The 26,097-nt window shown below is 46.9% G+C and overlaps 1 protein-coding gene across 10 annotated transcripts in view; it reads left to right on the top strand.

Annotated features, from left to right (window-relative positions):
* The window catches only part of PPP6R3 (protein phosphatase 6 regulatory subunit 3), a 2,530,957-nt gene that overhangs the window by 208,230 nt on the left and 2,296,630 nt on the right, over positions 1–26,097 (top strand). For all 10 annotated transcript variants that reach the window (XM_069624114.1, XM_069624109.1, XM_069624112.1 and 7 more), the window contains one exon: positions 21,705–21,937. Coding sequence is in view for 9 of the 10 variants with exons in the window: in XM_069624109.1 (XP_069480210.1) it covers positions 21,711–21,937 (227 nt within the window). In the remaining variant the exon portion in view is untranslated. The remainder of the gene's footprint in view (positions 1–21,704; positions 21,938–26,097) is intronic.

The raw sequence follows: 26,097 nt of genomic DNA on the forward strand, positions 1-26,097 counted from the left end.
CCGACAAATCATGTGCCAGGGCGCAGGCAGTACCACAGCAACCAACTAATCTTACCAGTTAGCGCAGGGGCCCTTTTTGCCCTTAAACTCCAACTTAACAAACTTGGTTTTGGCAGTGCTACCCATTATTGCCCCTGCTCGTTAACCTCTACATTTATCCTCTGATGTTAATGTAATCCATATTAGACGAAGATGAACATTCATGCACTGATGCTACTTGGGGCTATTTTAAAGTTAACAGCATCAAGGTTAACATAACAAACTTCATTGGCTGTTGGACAAAGTTCAATGTTGGATGTTGGAGAATGGAAACCATTTGAACCCCTGAAAGAACATTAGGTTGTAAACAATTTCAGATGTCTCCTCAGTCTGCCCCTCACTATTTTTATTTGCCCTTCCTTCCACATATGCCAGCAGGATGATGAGCCTCTGTTTTTGGCACATTGATTTGGACCTCAATAGCCAAATTGGGAAGTTACTAAACCCCTTTCTGTAAAATGCAACTATTGTGTCCTTCCGAATCTTAATCCAGGACTACCAACTCAGCCTCCAAAGAGTTCAAAATTCTATATTTTGTATTGTCTTTGATCTTTAAATATTTGAATTCATTTCCCCTTACCAACAGTCTTTGTATTGGCTTCTTGAAGAACTAGAATAACATTTTTCAACAAATAACTTTATTCAGTATAAAAACCATGAAGTTCATCACATTTTCACAGATAAAATACAAAAGAATTCAATAGGAACAATTAATTTGCTAAGCAATACATTGCATTAAAAAGAAAGGGGAGGATAGCCTCTCGCAGCCCCCCAAAAAAGTATACTTTGAAGGGATTGTGTCCTCCGACATATTCCTCATCTTGATAGATTACATCCCAGCTTGCTGGCCTCAACTTTTTTCAGTAGAGGGCGCTGCGCGTCGACATTCCTCGAGCTGGTGTCCCTCGACAGCCTCTGTCTTGGCGCCCACGTCATTGTGCGTATAAATAGACTCACGCAGGGACCGTTGCTCAGTTCTGTTTTTCCGCACTTCGTGGGCCCCGGAATCGTGTTGCTCAGTTCTTTCTTCAAGAAGATTCAACTTATTCTTCGAAGATATCATCTTAATTCGATGGCTTCCTCATGCGAACTGTCGAGCCCACGGTCTGGCTTCAAAAAGTGTCATAATTGTGGGATGAAAATGTTGTTGACGGATCCTCACAGGATCTGTTTGTGGTGCCTGGGATCGGAGCATCACTGTTTGGAATGCGAGGACTGTATGTTCATGACGGCGAAAGCCTTGAAGGAGCGTAAGGGAAAGCTAGAAAGAGGTAAGACTCTTAAAACATCTACTCTCTCTAAAGTTTCTTCGGCAGAGTCGAGACATTTGTTTCCTCGCCGTCACAGGAAACATTCCCGTTCAAGGTCTCGAAGCGGTTCCCATCAGTCTTCAAGATCGAAACACTCTAAGAAGAGGCGTCGTAGATCTCCCTCTTCTTCATCGTCTTCTGTCTCCCCGGAAAGGGTCACCTGCCCCACGAAACACAGCTCTCCAGCTAAGTCTGAGGAATTCCGTAAGAAAATGCTTAGCGTTTTCGAGAAAGCGGCCTTGACCCCCTTGCAGATGGCTAAAGGTGATACCCTGGGTGAAAGACCCGAAAAATAAAAACGCCACGAGTTGTTGCACTCGGTGAAAGAAACTACCCGAGAGCGTCATGAACCCTCGAGTAACGGCACCAAGTCCACGTCATCGACGCCATCGTCGAAGGTTTCTTTGACTCAGAAATCTGCATCATCGACGCCTTTGTCGAAGGGTCCGCCGACGCATAATTCTGTTGCATCGACACCGTCTTCGACGCCACTGTCGACTCCAATAAAAGACAGACCTACAACTGTCACTACATCTCAGATAGGAGAGGTGTCGAGGACTTCGACCATGACCTCGAGGATGCCGTCGACAACTTTGACGACTCGGAGTAGGATTCCGATCCTCTTGAGTACTTCGAGGTCTCTTCAAACTTTTTCGACGCCCTTTTCGGGTTTGTCGAAGCCTCTGACTTCCACGTCGACAACTTTGACGTTTTCTCAACCGGTGACAACCAATTTGGCCCCTTCTGCTCTAGAAATGGGTTTTAAACCATATCCTAGGTCCGATTACTTTAGAGCTTTGTCCTCTATATATGAGGAAGCGGAGGATTCCGACCATGAGACCTTTTGGTTTACAAAGGACCACAACACCCATACCCGAGGAATTTATCTCTGAAGAGAACAGGCTAAAAGATCTTCAAGACTCTTTACATGAGGCAAGTGGTTTAGATACTTCTCCAGAAGTAGAGTTCGCTAAACCATACCCTGGGGAGCATGCTGAGACGCCTTATGGGGTTCTGAAGGCTAGAATAATAGAATTCATGGGGTGGTCTACACCTACATCTTTTCAGCAGGAGGACCTTACTGACATTTTAGTTAAAGATCCACAGGAGGATCCTGTTCATTTTCATACTTCTCTTCAAAGAAAGATCTCTGCTAATTGGGAAACTCCTGAAGTTATCCCTGCAGTTAACAAGACACTATCTGCCAAATAGAGGTCATCTGCTACAGATCCTGAATACTTGAGCAAACATCCAACTCCAGAGAGTTTGATTGTACAAGCAGTAACTTCTTCAAGTAGTAGATCTGCATAACCTACTATTCCACAGGACAGGAATGATAAAAGGTTTGATGCTATGTCAGAAAAAGTCTTTTCGGCATGTAGCATGGCGCTTAAATCTATTAACGCCACTTGCGTGCTTGCAAGATTCAGCCATACACTTTTGGAGTGCGCTTCATCTGCGGCTGGCTGTCTCGCAGAAGGAGAGGAAAGGGAAGCATTTTTAAACAACATCAAAGATGGGAAAGATGCAATGTGAGAGTCCCTTCAAACAGGCATTAATTCTGCTGACAGTATCAGCAGGGCCATGGCGGCAAGTACCACAATCTGCAGATTTGCGTGGTTGCGGAAGTCTGGTTTTGATCCAGATGTACAAGCCAGACTTTTGAACATGCCCTTTGACGGCACTTCTTTATTTGGTAAGAAGGCTGATGACATCCTGGAGAAGTTACAAACATCCAAGGCAGCAGCGAAATCTCTTGGGGCTGCAATCCGACCGACTCCGAATCGCCCCTCAGGACCCTCCTGGGGCGGTAGGTACTTTTACTCCGCATTCGGATAAGGCAGAGGACAGCCAGCTCAAAGGGGCCAGAAACGATTCACCCGTGGTGGACGGGTTAAAGGTACAAAAACCGCAGCAACATGTGCCACTTTACCCTCGCTTCTAAACCCCTCTGAGGTCTCCCCTCACAAGACACCAGTAGGGGGCAGCTTAACTCAACATCTGGCAGAATGGCAGGCTATTACGTCAGATGCTTGGGCATTGGAGACAGTTGCCCAAGGTTACTGCCTGCCTTTTCTACACACCCCTCAGAATCATCCCGGGGAACAACTCTTTGAAGTTTCCAGATCCGCTCCTTATGCAGGAAATTGTAGACCTGCTAGAGAAAGATGCCATAGAACCGGTACCTGCAGTGGAGAGGATTGGTATTCCCCCTACTTCCTAGTACCGAAGGACGGAGGACTGAGACCCATTTTGGACTTACGAGAATTGAACAAATTCCTCAGGATGGACTAACTCTTTCTAAGATCCTTCAGGCCCTCCAACATAAGGACTGGCTGGTATCTCTAGACCTTCAGGATGCTTATTTCCATGTGCCAATCCATCTCAAACACAGGAAGTACCTGAGGTTTGCAATTGGCAACTCTCATTATCAATTTCGAGTTCTGCCATTTGGGCTGACCTCTGCCGCGAGGGTCTTCACCAAGCTAATGTCGGTAGTGGCGGCGAGTCTAAAGAGTGAAGGGATCCGTGTCTATCCCTACCTAGACGATTGGTTGATCAGAGCAGTATCATCGGAACAAGCCCAGATCCAACTAGATTATGTCTGCCACTTTCTTCACAAACTGGGCTTCTCCCTCAACTTAAAAAGTCACAGATGATACCATCACAGAGACTCCAGTTCATTGGAGCGGTCCTGGACACTTCCCTGGGGAGTGCCTCGCCACCAGAGGTGAGGGCCCAAGATATTCTGCAGATGGTCACCAGATTTCAAAATGCCCAACTTCTTCCAGCCTTTGGCTTTTTCAGGTTGCTAGGCCTCATGGCATTCTGCATCTTCCTAGTTCCAGAGGATCGCCTGAGAATGAGATCTCTCCAGTGGGCGCTGAGAACTCAATGGTCACAATTCTCAGGAAGAATGACAGATCTCCTTCAAATCCCGGACAGAGTGGCTCGAGACCTTCAGTGGTGGGCCTGTCGGAGAACATTTTGAAAGGAGAACAGTTTTGGCAACCATGGCCGGAGATAACAGTAGTCATGGATGCATCACTCACGGGGTGGGGAGCCCATGCCAACGACTTGACCATCAGCGGTCGTTGGTCTCCGTCGGAGTCCAGACTACATATCCACCCGATGGAGCTGAGAGCAATCAGACTAGCGCTGAAGGCTTTTCAGCCATCTGTACAGGGGAAAAATGTCCTAATAATGACGGATAACACAGTGGCCATGCACTACCTCAACAAAAGAGGAGGCGTAGGATCTCTGCCACTGTGCAGAGAGGCGATGCAGCTCTGGTTTTGGGCAATTCAAGAAGGAATCTCTATCGGCAGTTCACTTAGCTGGAGATAAGACCTTGACAGCAGACGCTCTGAGCAGGCAGAGCACTGTCTCCCACGAGTGGGAAGTAGCTCAGGAAGTCCTTCAAGAGATCTTCGCCCTTTGGGGAACCCCTCAAGTGGATCTGTTCGCCACCAGTATCAACAGGAAGTGCGATCAGTTTTGTTCAAGGGAATTTCCCCCGAGAGGAGCTCTAGGGGACGCATTCGTAGTAGACTGGGAGTTTCCACTTCTATACGTGTTTCCTCCAGTCCCTGTCATTCCTCAGATAATCAGGAGGTTGAGCAGATTCCGGAAGACTATGATCCTAATTGGCCCGGATTGGGCCAGGAGAATGTGGTACCCGGACCTTCTGGACATGTCCATCTGCCCTCTGATTCGTTTTCCGCAAAGAGAGGATCTTCTCTAGCAGAAGGGAGGTCAGGTTCTCCATCTAGACATCAGGACCCTCAACCTTCACGCCTGGTTTCTGAAAGGGTTAACTAATGTCTATCCCACAAAGCCGTTCCAAGTTCTCTTTTGGGACTTAAATCTAGTCTGAAATGTTCTGATGGGTACTCCTTTTGAGCCACTCCATTCTTGTTCATTAAGATTTCTCACCCTTAAAACAGTTTTCCTAGTGGCTCTAACATCTGCCAGAAGAGTGAGCGAATTACAAGCTCTATCTTACCATTTTTCACAAAGACAAAGTTGTCTTACAAGTGAAGCCTATTTTCCTCCCAAAGGTGGTCTCTGAATTCCCCATCACTCAGAAAATAACCTTGCCTTCATTCTATCCTCCTCCCCATCCAGGGAAAGAGGACGAGAGGCTAATTAGGCTGGATCCTAGGCGTGCCTTGGGTTTTTATATCAGACCTGCTAGGATAAGGCAAGCAGACCAACTATTTGTTGGATATGCAGGGCACAAATTAGGATTGCCAATCACGAAACAGACCATTTCAAGGTGGATCATTTTAACCATTCTAGAGTGCTACAATTTGGCAGGGAAAGAGCCCACTCTACATCTTGGGGCTCATTCAACCAGGAGTATCGCAGCCTCTTCGGCTCTCCAGGGGTACCGATTCGGGACATATGTGCGGCTGCCACATGGTCGTCCGCACATACCTTTACAAAATTCTACAGTCTGGATTCCTCCTCTAGCCAGGAGACAAGATTTGGCAAAGCTGTGTTACATTCTGTTCATTCTTGAATGGAAATATTCCAATTTTACTCCCACCTCCTCTTTCACACCAAGGTTATGGGAGTCTTATCAGGATAAGGAATACTTCGGAGGACACAATCCCTTCGAAGAACACATTACTTCTTACCCTGTAATGTTCTTTCAATGGGATGTTCCTCCGACATATTCCTTATCGCCCCTCCCATCCATCTCCGCAGTAAAACTTCCTTTTTAGTTGCAGCTTACGCTCCTTCAAGGTCAATAACCAATTCATGCACAGCTAATTTCAAGCTTCACAACGGAACTGAGCAACGGTCGCTGTGCGATTCTATTTATACGCACAATGACGTTGGCGCCGAGAAAGAGGCTGTCGAGGGACACCAGCTCGAGGGACTTCGACGCGCAGCGCGCTCTACTGAAAAAATTTCTGGGGCCAGCAAGCTGGAATGTAGTCTATCAAGATAAGGAATACGTCGGAGGAACATCCCATCGAAAGAACGTTACAAGGTAAGAAGTAACTTGTTTATCTCAAGCAGTTTTACAAAATACGCTCTGCAGTGTCCATATCAATCAATGCTTCACAACCAATAGATATGTGCATTTTAGTCCTGCGAAGCCACGCTCTGAGAATTAAACGGGCCACTGAAAATGCAACATTCGTATCCGCAAACCCCTTTACCGTGGAACACGAGTACAGTCCAGCTCGGCCCTGTGTAAAGTGCAGAGAGGTTGCACCGCTCAAGGACCGTAAGCTGAAAGTTCAGTAATGTTGAACAAAGTGCAGTGGCCTGGAGGCAAGTGCAAAAGACTGGCGGGGGAGAGTGGGATCTGTAGGCTCTAGCGGTGAACCAGGCAACCAGTTGGCAAAAACTGAATACAGGGAGGAGGTGGAGAGAAAGGAAAGGAGGTTAGCAGGCGTGAGAGCATGAGGAAGAGAAAAGGAAGGTCTTGAGGTATTTCTGGAACTTAATTTACTCCGGCTCAAGACGGAGAGGCAGGTAGACTGTTCCAGAGGGAAGCCCCTGCAGAGGATAAAGATCTACCCCAAATCTCTGTGAAATTGGCTTACCCGCCAAGAGTTGGAGGTTCTCCCACAGATTGAACACATTCATAACAAGCAAGGATGATTCAAAAGATAAGTCAGTTTCTCAGTATTTATTGAGACCTTCTGTGCTCCAAATCCAGTACTAAACTGGATGAGTAGAGGCAAGTTCTCCAATTGCTCCATGTGTTGCATTTGGGGTGCCATAAGGTAGCAAGTGTAGATTGCTTAAGAACATGTTTTTCGCTGTATCGAAGTTCTGCACGTTCGCATAACCCCAGAGTTCTGCACCAAACAGGATTGCAGGGATTGCTTGTTTTTGGTATAACTCAATAGCTTGAGACAGCTCCCCTCCGATGTCTGATGAAAAAGGACCTGAAAGCTCTGTTTCTCCAACCTACTGCAGGCTTTATCCACTTGGGCAGGCCGTAAATTGTATTCATAGAATCTGATAACCAGATAATCCTAGAATGCGCCTTGTTCATCCTCCAGTCTGCCACATGGATATTCAAATATCTGTGTTCAGCTTTAAAACCAAAACATTTGTTTTCCCAATATTCAAACATAGATTCAGATCTCTGCACTTTCTCAAACTGCCAGATTTATTTTGAAACACTGTGCGGTAAGTGGACAGCAGAACAGCATCATCAGCATAAAGTAGTGCTGGATATTTGTCAGGGCCCATTTTAGTACAACCTAGGCATTCTGACAATAGTGCCTCAATGATGTCTTCAATGTAAATACAAAATAAGTGGGGAGAAAGTACACATCCTTGTCTCACACCCCTGATGACATTAATGGTGTCTGCCATCTCGCCACCTGGCAGACCACAGCTTTGGTATCAAATGTGGAGGCATTTTTCTTCTTTCTAAAACCTTCTGTAATATGCTACGGGAAACCCTGTCAAACGCTGTTTTGAGGTCCACGAATACCTCTTAAAGTTTAACCTTCCTCAATACACTGTACTTCTGGAGCACCAAAAAGAGAAACTTGGATCGTGCTCTACTGCAACCCCCCCCTGCAGATCACTGATCATTTCTTCATCTGCCCAAGATTGTAAATGGGTTAAGATGACCTTAGCGAAAATATTGTCTGTGCTATCCAAGAGAGAAATGGGCCGGTAGTTGGCTGGTGATTCTCGACGTCCTTTTATACTCCTACGTCACGGCCCCTTTCCTCCAGATTTGTGGTACATTCCATCCTTCAAAAAGCATCAAAAATGAACATTTTTGTCCTTTTTATGTGGGGTACCGCACACAGCCGTAACCCCACCCTCCTGAGCTCTGCCCCACGCATCGACCTTCAGTCCTTTTCTCTGCACGGTCGGGGCTGGACGCAGATGCATCACCGGGAAACATTTTTTGTTCCCGTTGTCCTTCTCTTCTACGCTGGTTCTGCAGTTGCTTAGTCCCCCGTCTATGCCGGAGTGTCTGGGATTTGTGTCCTGTTCTTCATGCGAACATCTCGGGCGGATCCCCATTCTCTTTGCTTGGAGTGTCTCGGCCCGGATCATTGCTGGATTAACTGTTTCTACTGCAACTCCCCCTCCGTCCGGTCACTCCAGCGCCGTCTCCAATGGGAGGAGGTCTTTCAGTGTGTTTCTCCACCTAATTTTCAGCTTTTCATCGAAAAGAGACACCCGGTAAGTTCCTTACTTTTTTGGGTGCCCTCGCCAGGGGACTCCTTCGCGGGGTCTTCTAGGTCCGGGAGGGGCTTGAGCAGCTCTACTACCAAGGGTTACCCTGAGGTGCCTCGCAGGCCTAATAGGCGTTCAGGCGTTTTCTCTGAGGGTTCCCATGACGGACCTGTCAAGACCGGACCGCATTCTGAGGTTCACCTGTCGGGTGATAAACTTCAGCCCAGTTAATCTGTGGCTTTGGATACCGAGGGTCTCAGTTTCTGGAGCTTTCCACACAGACACCTGGGTACGCCCTGAGGACTCCTTTTCTGGAGCTTTCTGTACCAAGCACGACTTGAGGCCACTCACGAGGGAGCTACACATACCGGGAGGAAACCCGAGGGTCCTCTTTTTGAGGCTAAGGTCTGTACTGACTAAACCGAGGGCTATGCTCTGAAGGTCTTGTCTGTGAGGTGGATTCCTTGGCATTCTGGCACTCGTGGACACAGTGATACCGGTTCTGTTGAGGGGGCAAAGAGGGTGGTCATAAACCATAACTCCTCTGTTACCGGCTCTGCCGAGGTTACTCCCCTGGAGGCTAATTTTCGGGCCACCTCCAAGATGGCCAGTTAACATCCGAGACCCCCAGTACCTGATCTTTCGAAGATCCTTGTGTCAAGGTTAAGGTGTTGCTCAAGTCCCCTGACAAGCTTGAGGAGACGGTTGCCTCATCTGCACATGTGACGGAGTTCTCTTCAGGCATCGACAAAATGGCTGCCCAACCCTCATGGTCCACGGCAGCCATTTTGGATTCCTCCCTTACACCTACGTTCTCGACGTCTGGTGCTGGGAATCTTCTTTTTGCGGCTGAGCAGCCATTTCCATCTCAGGGGGAAGGTAAAAATCTGTTCTGACCTTCTGACTGCCGCGTTCCGATGCCACTGCCTCATATTGTCCTCGCTTCGGCTCCACTGGTCTATGCAGACCCGGTTGGTGGTGAGCCTTCCTGGCAACCATCCTCATTGCGTTTGTGGGGGTATGCCCCATATGAGCAGCCTCTGCCCACCCCAGTGCCTAAACCTTCATCAGAAGATGCATTTTTTGGGAAATTTCAGAGGCTTTTGCACTCTGACCCCATGAAGGACTATTTTAAGAGACTTTTCAAGGAAATTTACCCTGAACCGCTGGCCCCACCTTCCACCGCGGCGGTTCCAGCAGCTCCTGCGGTGGTACCACCTCTTCCTCTTGGCCCATCTCCAGCTCTTCCTCTCCTACCCCTGCTGTCTCCCATAGAGAAGATACCGGCGGCACAACCGGATAGCACTTTAAAACCTGTGATGGCCCAGCCGCCTGCTCCAGATTCGCTTGACCCTCAAGCAGATCAGGATAGCCATGAGCAGCCCTGCTCTGTCAGAGCATTGCATGACCGGGTCCTGGATATGATGTCCCTCCTTGACATTCCAGTACCTGAGGTCCCTGCTCCGCAGGAATGGGTGCTTTCGGGAGTGTTCACCTTGTCGCCACAAGAGCGCACAAGCCTGTCCCTCCACAAGGATGTTTTTGCTGAGGCCTGTAAGGTCTGGGATAATCATATCAATAAGAGAATTGACGCCCGTTACAGGCTTCACACTTCTTAGGAGATAGCCTTGGCGTCTTGGCCGCTTCCTTCCTCGACAGTGGTAGCTGCGGCCACGTTTCAATCCAAGCCGGCCTCTGCAACCCCAACGGCTGCGGCTCCTAGTCTGTCCAAGGAAGACAAGATCCTGGACTCCTTGGGCAAGACAGTCTGTCAACTCAGCACTCCAACTTTGTTAAACAAACACTGAGCTCATCCTGGCTGCTGCTAATATGAGGCTGTGGAATGAGTTGGCTGATTTCCAGGAGGGTATTCCTGTGTATGGGATAGACGACTTAAAAGCCGGTTTGTCAGATGCCAGGGTGTTGGCACAAGATCTGCTGGAAGCTGCGGCACACCATGTAGATACCTCCGCTCGAGGCCTTATGGTGGGAATGTACTCTTCCCGCCAGGCATGGCTCCATGCGACGAAGTTTTCGAAGGAGGTGCAAGATAAAGTTCTGGACCTTCCCTTCGACGGCAATTAATTGTTTCTTCTACGGATGAGGAACTTACAAAGACCAAGGCGAGCACCCAAACCGCCAAATCTTTGTCGGTCCTGGTGAAGGTCCCAGCTAAGGCCCATTCTACACAGAGGTCAGGGTCTCTGTCTCGATCCTTCTCTGGCTTCAGGGGGTTTCAGGACCGCTGGGCGCACGTAACTGAACTTCTGGTTGGAGGCACCCGTTGAACCACAACATGGTTGGTTTTTCTCTCGGCCATCAGTCTCCTCTCCAGGGTCTCCCTGCTGACAAATCTGCAAAATGATATCTTTTGGCGATTGCACGAGACTCCGGTGGGAGGACGAATCTAGTCTCATCTGGAGGCATGTCAGACCTTCACCGAAGACCGGTGGATTTTGTCCATCGCTCGGGCGTGTTTTCGCTTGCCCCTAACCCCCAACCTCGCCCTTCAACCCTCCCTTCCAACAGATCGGGACACCCTCCCTCTGAGCCGAGGTTCAGAAGTTTCTAGACATCAGGGCGGTGGAACCTGTTCCCCTTGGGGAACAAGGGAAGGGCTGCTACTCTAGTCTGTTCAGTGCCCAAACCCACCCAGGCTGGCCTGCACATCCTCCTCGACCTTTCCCAGTTCAACCTTTCTCTTCCCCCCCCCCCCCCCAAGAGAAATTCAAGATGATCTCACCCAGCCAAATAAAGTCCTCTCTTCGGAAGGGCGACTGGCTCAGTGTAGTGGACCTTCAGGACGCTTATATGCACATACTGATATGGAGGCCGCATTGAAAATATCTGTTCTCCTTGGGAGGCGAGCATTTCCAGTTTTGTGTGCTCCCGTTTGGTCTCAGCTCGGCGCCGTCTGTCTTTACGAAGATGTCGGTCATCGCAGCTTTCCTTTGGCTACAGGGTGTTTATGTATATCCGGTTTTGGACGATTGGCTCCTACGCAGCCCTTGTCCACTGACGGCTTCGATCAATCTCCAGTCTCTCCTCCAGCTCCTGTTCCATATTGGGCTGTTGGTGAATTGGCAGAAATCTTCCACAACGGTCTCCCAAGACCTGATTTTCCTGGGTTTCCGTTGGAACACGATCGACTCCAGGGTGTATTTGTTGGCTCACAGGATTGCAGATCTATTCTCCATGTGTCAGCTCTTTATCCAGTCAGAGCACATGACGGCTTGGTGGTTCCAGAGACTTCTGGGCCTCATGGCTTCGTGCGTACTTGCTCTTCCTCTTGCGCGTTTCAAAATGAGGCGTGCTCAGCTGGCTCTTCGGAGCTCTTGGTGTCAGGCTTTGGACTCGGATTCCAAGATGATCCCAATTCCATCCTGCATGATGAGGGAACCTTCTATGGTGGTCTTCGACCAACAATCTTACAGTGGGGGCATCCTTTCAGGAGCCCTGCCCACAAGTGACAATTACCACACACTCCTCCCTTCTGGGGTGGGGTGCGATGCTGGATCACCTCCAGGTTTTCGATCTATGGACACTGCAGGACAGGCAGTTTAATATAAATTATTTGGAACTCCTGGCTGTTTTTCTTGCACTGAAACCTTTAGAACCGTCCATCACGAACAGAGTGGTCCGCTTACGCACAGACAACTCAGTGTCGATGTTTTATATCAACAAGCCGGGTGGCACCAAATCACCACCTCTTGTGGACCTTGCCATTCAGATTTGGGAATGGACCATCGAGCACAGCATTTGGCTACTGGCAGTACACATTCCTGGTCAATTCAATGTGACTGCAGACTCACTCAGCCGATAAACAGCAGCCAGCTACGAGTGGGAACTGAACATGGAGGTCCTCTCCACCATCTTTTGCCAGTGAGGTACTCTGGAAGTGGACCTTTTTGCAAACTCTACAAACGGGAAACTTCCCCTTTATGCATCCAGGAACAGTCTCGGAGCCTCCTCCCTAGGACGCTCTCGAAATTCCGTGGCACATCATAAAGGCATATGCCTTCCCGCCTCTTCCTCGGATTCATCAGTCACTCTCCTAGCTCAGGAATACATCGAAATGCACTCTCCTGTTCATAGCTCCATAGCTCCTTCTGGTTTTCGGAACTTCAGCATCTGTCGATTTGTCCTCCGATCAGACTGCCGTTGATTCTTAGCCTGCTTCACCAATGCGATCAGCGGATGTATCACCCCTCCCCACCCCCCCACAATCATTTAGCTTGGCAGCCTGGTGCCTGAATTCAAATCCTTAGCACGGTTTAACTTGTCAGAGGACAATATGTGCATTATCCAAGAGGCCAGGAAACCCTCTACAAGGTCTCAGTATAGCAGCAAGTGGCTCTGTTTTTGCCACTGGTGTTTAGCGAAGCAGCTGGCCCCCAGACATGCTACGATTGACACTGTCCTTTCGTTTATATCTCATCTGGCCGCTTCGGGCATTCTTGTCTTGTAGGACTTGTCAGCTATTGCAGCCTACTTGTCCACTGACAACTGTTCCTTTTCTTTGACTAACCCAGTCATTAAAAGGCATTTCGCAGGTCTATTACGTCTTTTGCCACCTGTACGCAATCCTCATCCAAAATGGGATTTAAATGTGGTCCTCACCGCTTATGCCATACACCATTGAACCCATGGCTACCGCGGATCTGAAGTACCTTTCATGGAAGGTTGCATTTCTGATTGCAGTGACTTTGGTAAGACGAGTAAGCGAGCTTCAAGCTTTGTCTGTGGAACATCCGTTCCTCACCTTCCATAAGGATAAGATTGTGCTCCATACTCATCCTTCTTCCTTCCTAAAGTAGCGACTGATTTTCATTTCAATCTTGTTACCCGTCTTTTTTTTTTCTGAATCCGGCATCAGATGCCGAGAGAGTATTACACAATTTACATGTCAGACGAGCTCTTCAGTTCTATCTTGACAGAACTGAACTTGGGGGTTCCTCGCAACTCTGTTGCGTTCGGAGACCCGAAAGGGAAACCACCCTCAAAAGCTACTCTCTCCCGATAGATTGCCTCCTGTATCTGAGGCGTATACCATTCAGGGCCTTAAACCTCCGAAGGGCATTCATGCTCATCTTATATGTGGCAAAGTGGCTGCTGTTGCCTTCCAAAAATACGTTCCCTGGGAAACCATGGCCAAAGTGGCTACATGGGCTTCCCCATCAGCCTTTTGTAGGCATTACTGCTTGGACCTGAGCTCCAGGGCTGATGCTTAATTTGGCCAGGCTGTTCTTCAGGAAGGAGTTTCTATCCACCCGTATTACCTGTGAGGAGTGCTTGGGAATCTCCCACAAGTATGGAGGAAAGGGGACGGGGCGTAAGAGTATAGCAGTTACCCACCGTAGTGACTACCTTACTCCTAGTCCATAGTCTCCTTTCCTCCATACGCCCGCCCGCCATCCCCTCTAATAAGTACCCTCTATTATTGCTTAATGGTCGCAGACCTGGCTATAGAAAAGGACTTAAGGGCGATTCGTGGGACGGAGTGGGGATACAGCGCGGTACGAAGGGCGGGGTTACGGCCGCGTGCGGTACCCTGCGTAAAAAGAGAAGGACGAACATTTTTAATTTTTGATGCTTTTTGACAGTGCTCCGGTTCCGTCCCAAAGGACGAAATGTCCCACAAGTATGGCGGAAAGGGGCCTATGGACTAGGAGTAAGATAGTCACTATGGTGAGTAACTTTGTTATTCTAGATGGGTACTATTACGGCATGCTGCCCTGTGATGGGAAGTATATTGAGGTTAATGGCTGCGTTGAAAACTCTGCATAAAACAGATGCTTAGATCGACACCTCATCCATAACATTTTTTTAAACTGTTTACTTGGTATTCAATGCTTACACGGTTTTGTCCTAATTACCTGAAGGCTGAAGTTTCAACACTATCTACCTGGTAGATCATTACGATCAGAGAATCTGTTCTTACTAGAGGTTCCCAAATTGAGATGCAAGTCCAGGGGCGACCACAGGTTTTCTGTGGCTGCCACCTGCATGTTGAATAATTTTCTTTTAGCTATTTGTTATATCGAGAATTATTCCTGTTCTGCTAAAAGGACTATACATTTCTTTTATTGGATCTTTGTTTTGCTACATATCGCAACATGATGTAGTTTATTTTGTTTGGTGGCGCTATATAAATTGTATCAGACGATGGTCTGTTTGACGTGGTGAAACCTTTTCTCGTTCAACTGATGAAGAACCGAATATGACCAAAACCATTCCTTGATGGCCAAGTCACTTGTGGTCACTAAAAAACAGCACTTCATTGTCGTTGAATTTCAGCGCCCCTCAAGGCCGAAGATCTAAGATTCTAGAAGGCCATTGGGCCTACTTCGCACCCTCTGACAATGACGGAGGAGGAGGGAAGGCCCCTCTTAAGGCACGGCACCAAATGCGTCTATGCAACCTTTGTGTTTGTGGAGGGCAAGCATCTGCAATGCCTCTACTGCCTGCACCAGGACCACAAGGAGTTGGAGTGCGAAATTTCCCTCAGGTTCTCCAAGAAGACAACGAGGGACAGGCACTGTAGACTGGTGACGCAGCTCAACGCCAAGGCCTCTGACCTGTGCTCCAAGCAGGGTCATGCCTCGCCCAGAACCGACTGGTCCCGGTCCCAGGAACAGCCTTCTAAGTCCTTTGAGGGCGCCTCATCCTTGGGCGGGGGCCCAAGAACCACAAGTTTGAGTCCACCAGGTTCGCCGCTGAAGTGGGTCCCAAGAAGGATAGGGCGCGATCGATAGCGCCGTCCGCCTCCATTGCCAGCCGACAATCGGGCTCCTCCTCAAAGGAAGTCATCTACCCCGGCTAAACTTTGTGAGAAATCCGAGAAGGCGCAGACTGAGCAGAAGGCCGAACAGCCCAAGCAGGCCAATCAGCACAGGGTAAGACTTTGTTGGCGACGAAGGGTGCGGTCCCTGCTAAGGTAGCCCCTGCAGCTCAGCAGGTGTCCCTACCCCCAAGGTGCGACACCACCAGTGTCTTTAGCAACGACTGTTGGCACACCAGAAAGAGGGAAACCGGCTCAGGCTGTGGTTCAAGACCCTGTGGGTGGGGGGTGTTTGTGTGGTGGGGACCAGTGGAGGGGGGGCGGCAAGGAGGCCCCGAAACGGCCCTCCCAGGCCGTGGCCCAAGCCATGGAGGTCTCGTCCACGGATGACGAAGAGTAGGAGTCTGAGGCGGAGGAGAAGTCGTCCAAGGAGGCGGAGTCAGAGAAGAGCGAGTGCTCTGGCACTTGGGGTACCCCCAGGTCCTGGATCAGCCTCCAGCAAAGAGGAAGCGTCATGCGATGCACCCATTCCAACCTCCGCCGCCACGTCTGGTCCCTTCTCCCCCAGCCGGCCCCAATACAGGTATGTGGACTGATACGGTGATGGACGACTAGGATATTGTCACAGTGGATGGCGCATCTCCACATTTGGATGCTCTACATAGGGTGTCTCCACCGGAAGAGATTGGATCGTTCCACTACATGATCTCAAGAGCCTCTGAGCTATTCCAGCTAGTGCCCGAGGAAATAAAGTAGTAGGGATTCTTGTACCAGAGGCGCAAGGAAGACGGTCATGATGGTGCCCCTTCTGGACGACGTTTGGAAAGCGCGCATGGCTCCGAGCAAGAACCCTTGCACAGCTCCAGCCAAACGGGATAGGATGGAGAAGAAATATATTGGGTACCGGACTGCGCACCCAAGTGCCTGAGGTCTCAGCCATCGCCGGATTCGGTAGTATCGGCAGCCGCGAGCAAATGGTCGGCCAACCCGGCTTAGTCGTCTTTGATCCCTCCAGACAGCGAGGGGAAGAAGCCATGGGTAAAAAGGTGATTCATACTGCAGCGTCCACTATCGAGGCGGCCAACGCACTGACGATCCAAGCCAGGTACAACTGAGTTGTGGTACAGGCTGGGCCCTATTTTGGAGTTCCTCCCTGATGATAAGAAGGTGGAGGCAATCGCTCTCTTCCAGGAAAGGGGAGGTAGCGTCTGATCACGCCATCAGTGGCATTGGATGTCGCAGTTCCAGTGACCAACCTGAATGGTGGTTCATCTGACCATTTGGCCCCAGCTCCCTTGAGTGAATGTCAGGACTGCCTTTGTACAGACCCTTTTGCTTTGAAATGTTCTGTTCCACTCTGCCGCTGCTTCTTTCTTGCTGCTTTGCTTCTGGAACTTAGAGGTGACAGTTCTGGTGACATACTGAAGGTGTTTTCCCACGCTGCCAGCCTTTTATGCTGTTTTTTTTTACATGCTGTTCACTTGGTAAACATGCTGAGTGCAGTGGCTTTGGCATATTCTGCTTTGGGTTTTTGCCTCTGGAAGCCCAGACTAGGAATCCTGCTCACACCCATTGGGGCAAGTCGTCATTGCTGGAACAGTTTTCTGGGCCGTTATGGATGCAGTCCAGTTTCCTACCAGGATCTTCTGCTTGGTTGTGGGTATTGCTGGTGTCCAGAGGGTGTTTGAGACTTCTCCACCCCCCAGTTCTTCAGCTTAAGATGTCCAAGAGTGCCTCCAGCTGTTGTCCCAATCCTTAAATCATATGCTGCCTTAATTTTTTGTCCACCGAGCCGCCAAGAGTCCTCTTCTCCAGTTCTCACATCTTCGTCTAGTCCTCACTGAGTTTTCGACTTCATGCTTGAAGGCGATGTTGTAGGAAGGCCCTTTGTTTCTTTTGTTGGTCGTTTGGATTGTCGAAGGCCCAGCATACCAGTTCCCTGGAGACAGAATCCTGGAAACCGCACCAAAGTAAAGAAGCCCCTGTACTTACTGTTTTTATGTGCTAATGGAGCAGATTTTGCCAAAACTGCTGACGTGAGCACATGGCTTTTGGTTCTTGGGGTAGGTGATTATTAGTAATACTCACCCTTTGGGGCACCTCTGTGCCAGGGTGAAGATTCTTTAGAGAAGTCAACTACATTTCCCATAGACTTCTAATGGGTGTCGTCCTGCTTTGCTTCTTGTTAATCTTGCATCTGGGGCATTCCCCTGCCTGTATCTACAAGGGGTTCAGTGAGCTCTGAAGCAAGCGTATCCCTTTTTATAGTCATGCTCTGCATTTATCCAGTGGTAATGCATTTGTAACATTGTAGCTAACCTTGGTAACGCTGTATAAATTTTAGCCTTACCTGTAGTGCTGTGCTATGATTGTCTCTAAAATGTTCTTTCCATTCTTGAAAGCCTTTGGCTGTGGTTTTGGAAGTGTTCCTTACTCCATATGGATTGGTGTTTACATGTGCACATTAGCGTTCCTTTTAATATTATGCCCTATGGGGTCCAAATTAATGAGTATTGCTATATGCCCTAGGCATGTTTAGCATAGTTGGCCTAACCAATAAAAATTGTTTTTCCTTTTACAGCCATCGCCTACCTAGATGTAAGGTGGTGGCCACCAGGTCTAGGGTCTTCCTTATTTACCAGGGGTGGCTTGTGTCTGTACGACACTGTACAATATTTTGCAAGCCCACGGGGGTTGGGGAAGGGAGAAAGGGGAGTTTTAGCTGCTTCTTTGTTTTTTTGGTTCCCTTAGATTCCCTCCCCCCTACCCTCCACCCCATTAAATTATGGAGGGTGTCTACCTTTTGTAGGGCCCACATATGTAGACAGTGTAATATGCTGAGATTTGAATTATTTTGTGACCTGATATTTGTACATGACTTTGTATATATTCAGTATACCAGTGTGGTGTATTTTCTAGAGTGTGTGGAATAATTGTACTTTTAAACAAAGAGTCAAGATACAATTGACAAAGCAGTGAAAATATCTACTTCATCCCCTAATGTTTGGGAGATGGTACCGGAAATAGTCTGCCAAATATTTCTCAAGCTGGGCATTCCAGAGCAGAAACTCTAGTTAGCGTTTTGATCAGGATTTTATCGCGGAGTACAAGGGGCATAACTATTTTTGTGCTATATTTTTGAAAACTTTAACCTAATTTTATTCCAGGAAACGTGGCTAAAACTGCCTTTTGGCTTGGATGGTTTCTCCATATATCAATTGGCAGTGGGATCAGGCATGGGTTGTCCGGCTGGTGGTTGGTGTACTGCATGTAGAAATTAGGTGTTCCCATTTACCATATTACTCTTGGAGGATATCTTGGGTATTCTGATTGTTAGAGCTGAAATGTGCGGAAAAGAGATCAAGCAGAATTGGATAATAATAAATATATCTTGGTACCCTGTGATAATTCCACTATTAGATTTTCTTCAAAACCTACTCATTGAATACACCTCCCAATTCCCGCTGGATGAAGTCTTAATAATGGGAGACTTTAAATCTCAGTGTATTACAAGCTGATCCATCAACTCGGAGAAATATAAATCTAGGACCAGAAATTGGTATATTTGGTGTAATTCCATGATGGAATGGGACCTATGGCTGCTAAATGGGAATATGAAGGGAGACACCCCCCCCACTCCAACTTGGAAGAGAGGATCATTTTACTCAATGATCGATTACATTTTTGTCTCTAAAGATTTAACCTTTTTAGTGGAACTCCTAGCGCTCGTGCTATGTTGGAAACCACTTTTTGCTTAATCAAGAATATCTAAAACCTTGTTCTACTCAGGAATTGTCTGTGAATAGCGCTGGGAATCGAATAATAAGATTCAATAGATGGGGATGTACCCTTATTGGCAAACTGGACAGTATTACAAGAGATGTGACAGACCAGAAATTGTCAATGTTGTGAGCCTAGTTGTTTTGTTGACTTCTTATGGGACCTTAATCCCCCAGATAGCTCTATTCCAGCACACTGTGTGTGTCCCATAAACCTCTATTTGACACACAAATTCTAGAGAAGAAAAGAAATGGAAGACACCAAAAGGCCTTACTTAAGAAAACAAAAAAGATATAAAAGATATAAAAGAATATGAAGAAGTAAGACGAATAAATAAGTTACAGAAATTGGATTACGTCCCATAAGTTTCTGGGGCTGCAAAGAGATGGGCAAGAAATGCTTAAAGCAATTTGCTTAAAGAATTCTCGTAATGTTTTAGTCCATTATAGGCTCGATGGAGAATCCAACTAACTACTCGCAAAACACAACTATCCGGGAGCAGGCCTGGGTAGACCACTTTTCAAAGTTTTATAGACCATCATATACCCAGAAACAAAGATTATAATAAACTCAAATTGGGCTCTAGCATGGACAAGGGAGGAGATATTAACACTGATTTAAAAAAAAAAAAAAAAAAAAAAAATCAGCATCGCGAACTCCTGGTCCAAATGGACTTCGTAATGCGATTCTGATAAATCCTGCATTATGGGCGAGGGTTTTAAAATCTCTTTTTGACATAATAGACACAAGAAAAATTCCAGGGTCCTGGAAAAATGTAGTAATCATCCCAATTTACAAAAGAGGAGACCGATTTGCAAGGGATGGTAAAATATATGAAGGCGTGGTCCTGAGGGACTTGGAAAATTTGGCAAAAGTTAAGTGGATAATACTAAAACAGCAGACCGGAGTTAGGAGAGGGCCATCTACTTCTTTTAATGGTCCTTAGCTCAGGGTCCTTTTATAAAGGGAGGTACACCTCTGTTCGGAGCCTGGGTAGATTTATCCCAGGCTTTCGATACCATTGATTGAACTCGGTTGTGGATAAAATTAAAAAGTTGGGGTCTATCTGATAATCTTCTAGCTATTCTAATAGAATTACATCAAAACTCGTCTTTACGAGTTAGAATGAGTAGATTGGGGGACTTGTCTCAAGCAATTGGTATTGAACAAGGAGTTTGACAGGGTTGCTTGGTTGCACCATTTCTTTTCGACCTATACCTGTCAGACCTATTCCAATGGCTTCAAGAGATGGCATTGGTGAGGCCAAAAATCAGCACCACGAGGATAAACTAATTGGCATATGACGATGATATTGTAATATTAGATCATACACAAATCGGCTTACTATGCCTGCTTAATGCTTCATTTGAATATGCACTACATAATTACCTGAAAATAAATCCGAATAAATCTAAAATAGTGGGGTTTTTTTAATTTATTTTTTTAAGCATCCTTTGAGGGTCACAAAAGCATTTACTTGGCATATGGACAACCATCCTATCCCCATCGCAAATGAAGTAACCTACCTGGGATCACAGATTAGAGCCTTTTCTACTAAAACATGTCTACTTTCAACCTTGGATCTAAATATACTAAATATGGGATCACAAATGAAGATAATCTGGACAAAATGCTGCAAATTCTCTATTCTCCCCGTAATAAAATTCCATATTGGAAAAGTAGTGCCTACCTTGCTATTTGGTTTAGACTCTAACTTGCAAGCCTTAAATTTTGTCCCAATCGATATCGAAGCCAAACTCTGGAAAAGAACACTTGGCCTCCCTAAGTGCGTCCCAATAGTCTGCATACGTTATGAACTTGGTCTCACCTCACTCCTGGCCTGGTTGGAATGGAAATTGGTATTTTAGTATAGATTATTAAACCTCTTATCGTCCCTTTGAGGATGTGGCAATATTACTGCAGAAGGCAGACAATATATTTGTGAATAAACTTAAGGCAAAAAGTGATGAAATACTAATGCAATCGGGCAGTACGATAGAAACCCTGATCCAAAACCCCTGAAAGAATCTATGAAGAAAATTGATTGGGTAAGGACGATACAGAAGATGAGATTAGCAAAAATATCTTTTACTTCAACCACAAACCCAGGTCTTTCTTTGCCTTTTTATCTAAAAGAAAAATAAATGTGTTCCTAGTACACCCACACAAGCCTTTAGTACCGAAGACTGGGGAGATGATTACTGCTGCACTCTTTCTCCATTAGCCCCAGTGAACAGAGGGTGGAGAGAGCCCCAAGGGCAAGAGGAATGCGCAAAGTGAGCTGTGCCTTCATTGAACAGGCTAACTTAAATAGCTAGCTTTACTACACAATTGTCAATACAACTAGCAAACCTACAAAATTGCATAGCACATTTCTATACAGCACTGCTTATTTTATGCCTTGAGGTGAGGTGGACATATGTACATATGAACATTTTTAAATGACTCCTGTCCACCCTTCTTTAACACTTGTTTTGAGTTGTATTTGTCTGCTTTTAGGCAATCTACAGATAAGAAAAATATCATGAGCAATCTTCTGATTTATGTTGATTTGGAACTAATTATTGTATTCATTGGTTTGTTTTCTATATATTAATTCCTTTATGTATCTCTTTGGACAGACCAGCATGTTTTGGAAGTTTGATCTTCACTCATCATCCCACATTGACACACTTTTAGAGAGAGAGGATGTGACACTGAAGGAGTTGATGGATGAGGAAGATGTTTTACAAGAATGTAAAGCCCAAAATCGTAAACTTGTGGAGTATCTGTTAAAAGCAGAATGTTTGGAAAACCTAGTAACCTTCATCATTGACGAACCACCTCAAGACATGGACGAAAAAATCAAATACAAGTAAGATTATGTTTATATTTAGAAAATGATTCTTGGAAAATAAATAAATCTGTCATTTTGTTAACTTGATCTGCTTTGCAATGTTTTACTGATTGTAAAGAAATCAACATAGGCTTCATTTACTGCCATGTAATGTTTCTCCAATCTTCTTTAAAACCTAGTTGTGCTGTTGACCTATATTGTTTTTGAGGTTGAGTGGTGGAAAACCTAACATTCAAAGGACTTGTTTTTACTCCCGCATTAGGGATACCTATGGTGTTAGTGAGATATTTGCACAACCCTCTGTTAAAGGTGGTGTAACCATCTAACATAAAGGTGTGACACTGGTCTTTCCTTTTGGTGAGAAACAGACTCTCTAAAGGTAGTAAATGTGACTGAGCAGGTTTTACTCCAGGAAGGCTGGTATTGAAGTACAGTTAATTCACACAAATAATCAAAGAAAATATCTGCACTGTAATACTGAAAAACATACACCTTATTAGAAAATGACACATGGAATCTGTGCTAGAATTTCAACATAAAACATAGATCACAGTGCATGTATAAAAACAATAATGGTCCACTTAGATCTAGCCTTCTCCCAAACTACAGAGCTAATGTATGATGAGAAAAGGGGAACCCTAGACAAAACCTACAGTAATAGTCGGGATTAGGACTACGTGTTAAAAAAGGACACAGTCCTAGTAATTCCTGAACCTCCACGACATATCATAAGTAATAGAACTGCACACCATACAGTAAGTATAGTACCTAGAGCAGGGGTCTGCAACGTGCGGCTCACCATGTTTTACACTACAACTCCCATGATCCCTCACCATGGGCTATGCTGTCTTGGGCTGATGGGAGCTGTAGTCCAAAGCATCTGGAGAGGTTGCAGACCCCTGACTTGGAGGGAGCAAAGGGGTAAGCACTTTAGAACACAAGGTCAAAAGTCAGAACACAAATAGACCTATAACTCCAACTGATTACACCCCTATAAAAATAAAGTAATACTTTCTATTGGTATATTTTACTAGACCTTCATATGGAGTGGAATGTAATTCTTTTAATAAATAGCGAAAGAATCACTGGTACTTTATAAAATTCTAGTCTTTGGGCTTATCCTCTTTGGGCCCAAGTAATACACCTGAACATTATCCAGAGCCAAGTAAAGGGCCTTCAAAGTCGCTTTAGGGGAGTTTCAGGTAAGTTCAAAACTTAACAATAGGAATTAATAGGACCACCAAAATCAGTTATTGGGAAAAGAAAGGTATGTTTCAGTTCAACCTGCAGTTAAGAAGATGGCAACCAACGGCAGGTGGTGACAGGTTCGAGACTATTTGGATCAATGTAAGTAAATGGCAAACCTGATTGAAGGGGGACCTCGATCATGGATCACCAGGACACCTGGATGGTTAGTATCTTGAATAACCCACCACTTTGCAAGCCCAGAGATAAGTACTTACCATGGTGGTTGCCAAAAACATAGCTCAAAGTGCAAAACGTACGGGTAAGTGCAATATTTATAATCGTTTTCAGGGTGGTTTACAGGACACGGTCACTCGGGTATTTGAACCCTTGATGAAACAATAGGACAGTCTGCTTGGAACACACCAGCTAATGGTGAAAAAGCGACGGTTTTCAGAAGGTCTGGAGCATCAGTCCAGGCAGGTGCCGGTGACTCAAAGGACTAAGGCAGCCAACCAGCAGGAAATGGTCCTACAAAGAAAGCCATGATGGAAGTGACAAGGGTGGCAAATCAGAACAACTACAGCACGGGAAACTAACTCTGGACAAACCTCAGGAAGCCCTGCCAACTACCCACCAAGGGGTCAGCGACATGGCAGAGGTAGCGGCCCCAATCCCAGAGGGCAAATGACAATGACCATCAGATCCAGGTCCCCTCCCATGTCACCCTGGTCGGGGGGGGGGGGGGCATTTAACATCTTTCCTCATGGCATGGGAGGGGATAACTTCAGACCAGTGGGTTATAAAGACGGGCGCCCACGGGTACTGCGTGGAATTTGCCCGACCACCACGGTCACAGCGCCTCATCGGACCATCTGCAGATCCTGAATCAAGAAGTGGAAGCGCTGCTGGGAAAGGCCGCCATAGATTCCGTCCCTATTCAGGTAAATGAGGGTATTTATTTGGTGTACTTCCTTGTACCCAAAAAGGACCTCACCTTGCGCCCTGTTCTAGACCTGGCCTGGCGAACACATTTATAAAACCACAAATGTTTTGTACGGTAACGCTACAGGAGGTGATCCCACTGTTGCAACAGGGGGACCACATGGCAGCATTGGACATGAAAGATGCATACTTTCATATTTCAATGTTGCCAGTGCCCAGAAAATATCTGAGGCTCATGATAGAGGACTGGCATTACCAATGCCAAGTGCTCCCCTTCGGCATCGCCTCGGCGCCAAGGGTGTTTACAAAGGTCCTGGCAGTAGCGGAAGCACACCTGCGCAGACTGTCCATCCCGGTTTACCCTTACTGCGATGACTGGCTCATAACAGGGGACTCTTACGACGCATGCTTTCTGAACACCCAGAAGACTGTAGACCTTCTGTTCAGTCTGGGATTCTCCATCGAGGAAAAAATCGTCTAGTCCCCAGTCAAGTAAAACAATTTCTGGGGGCTCTAATCCGGACAAAGGATGTCCTCGTCTTCCCCTCCAACGAGCGGGTTGAGAACATGCTTTTAAGATCCCTCAATATGTAGCCAGTCAGGAGGTGACGTTACGCAAAGCTATGCGTTTGCTAGGGATGATGGTATCATGCATATACTTGGTTCCCCACACGCGGCTGCGCATGCGTCCCATGGAAGAGTGGCTCAACAGCCAGTGGTGTCAGGCCAGCGTACAATGGGAAGATCTGGTAGTTGTCTCGCCAGCCCTCGTTCTCTCTCTGCAGTGGTGGTCGAGGGGAAACCTTGACCACCCCTGCAGTGGAAGCCACTCTCACGACAGATGCATCTCTCACGGGTCAGGGGGTGGGGTGCTCACCTGCTTCATCAGACAGCGCATGGAGTGTGGTCCCCACAAGTAGCATCCAACCATATAAATCTACTGGAGGTATTAGCGGTGTTCAAGGAATTGAAAGCCTTTCAGACGCAACTACAAGGGAAGACAGTGCTGGTTCTGACAGACAGCACCACAGCCATTTATTACCTGAACAAACGAGGGGGCACACTCTCCAGGGCTAAGCTGTCCCAGAATATTTGGATGTGGGCTCTCAGACACAAGATGTTCCTACTGTCACAACACGTTCCAGGAGAACTTGATCTTCTAGCGGACATGCTCAGCAGAGACTGCCCGTAGAATCCGAATGGCGTCTGCACAAAGACATTGTGTCCAACGTCTTCGCAGAATGGGGCTTCCCAGAGATAGACCTGTTCGCAACTCAAGAGAACGCCCAATGCCAAGACTACGCCTCCCAGGTACCCCCAGAACTGCTCCAAGGGGAACGGTCTCTGGATAACATGGTCAGGGAAATGTGTTTACGCTTCCCCCCTCTCCGCCCGACTGCCCTACTCAACATGATGGTGCACAGGATGCACCAGGAACCAGTCGCCATGATATTGGTAACCCTATCTGGGCCCGCCAACCCTGATTCGCTCATCTAATGGAAATGTCCCTCTCCCCACCAGTAAAACTACCGTGCACGTACAACATGTCTCAGGACAGGGGGAGACCCTATACCCATGCCCAGAAACTCTGAACTTGGCGGCCTGGTTCCTGAGGTCATAGAGTTTGAACACCTTCAGCTCCCTCAGATGCATGGACATTCTCAGGGAGGCTAGAAAACCTAAAACCAGCTATTGCTATTCCAGCAAATGGAAACGGTTTGTCATCTGGTGTAATACCAAGGGGGTCAATCCCATAGTTTGCTCACCCACACACATTGTGCTGTACCTTACCCATTTGTTAGACACAGGGTTGGTCTTCAATTCCCTAAAAGTTAATCTGACTGCTCTTTCAGCATACACCACGTCACAACAGAAGGTGTTGTGGTGGAAAATACCAGTGATAAAAGCTTTTATGGAAGGGGTTAAGAGGATTTATCCTCCCATTTCTCACCTAGCTCCTGGATGGGATCTAAATGTGGTTTTAACCAGACTCCTGGGATCTCCCTTTGAGCCAATGCATAAAGCAAGTCTAAAAGAACTTACTTACA

The sequence above is a fragment of the Ambystoma mexicanum genome, chromosome 11, assembly GCF_040938575.1.
Source record: "Ambystoma mexicanum isolate Mex_15411 chromosome 11, UKY_AmexF1_1, whole genome shotgun sequence".
NCBI classification, from domain to species: Eukaryota; Metazoa; Chordata; class Amphibia; order Caudata; family Ambystomatidae; genus Ambystoma; species Ambystoma mexicanum.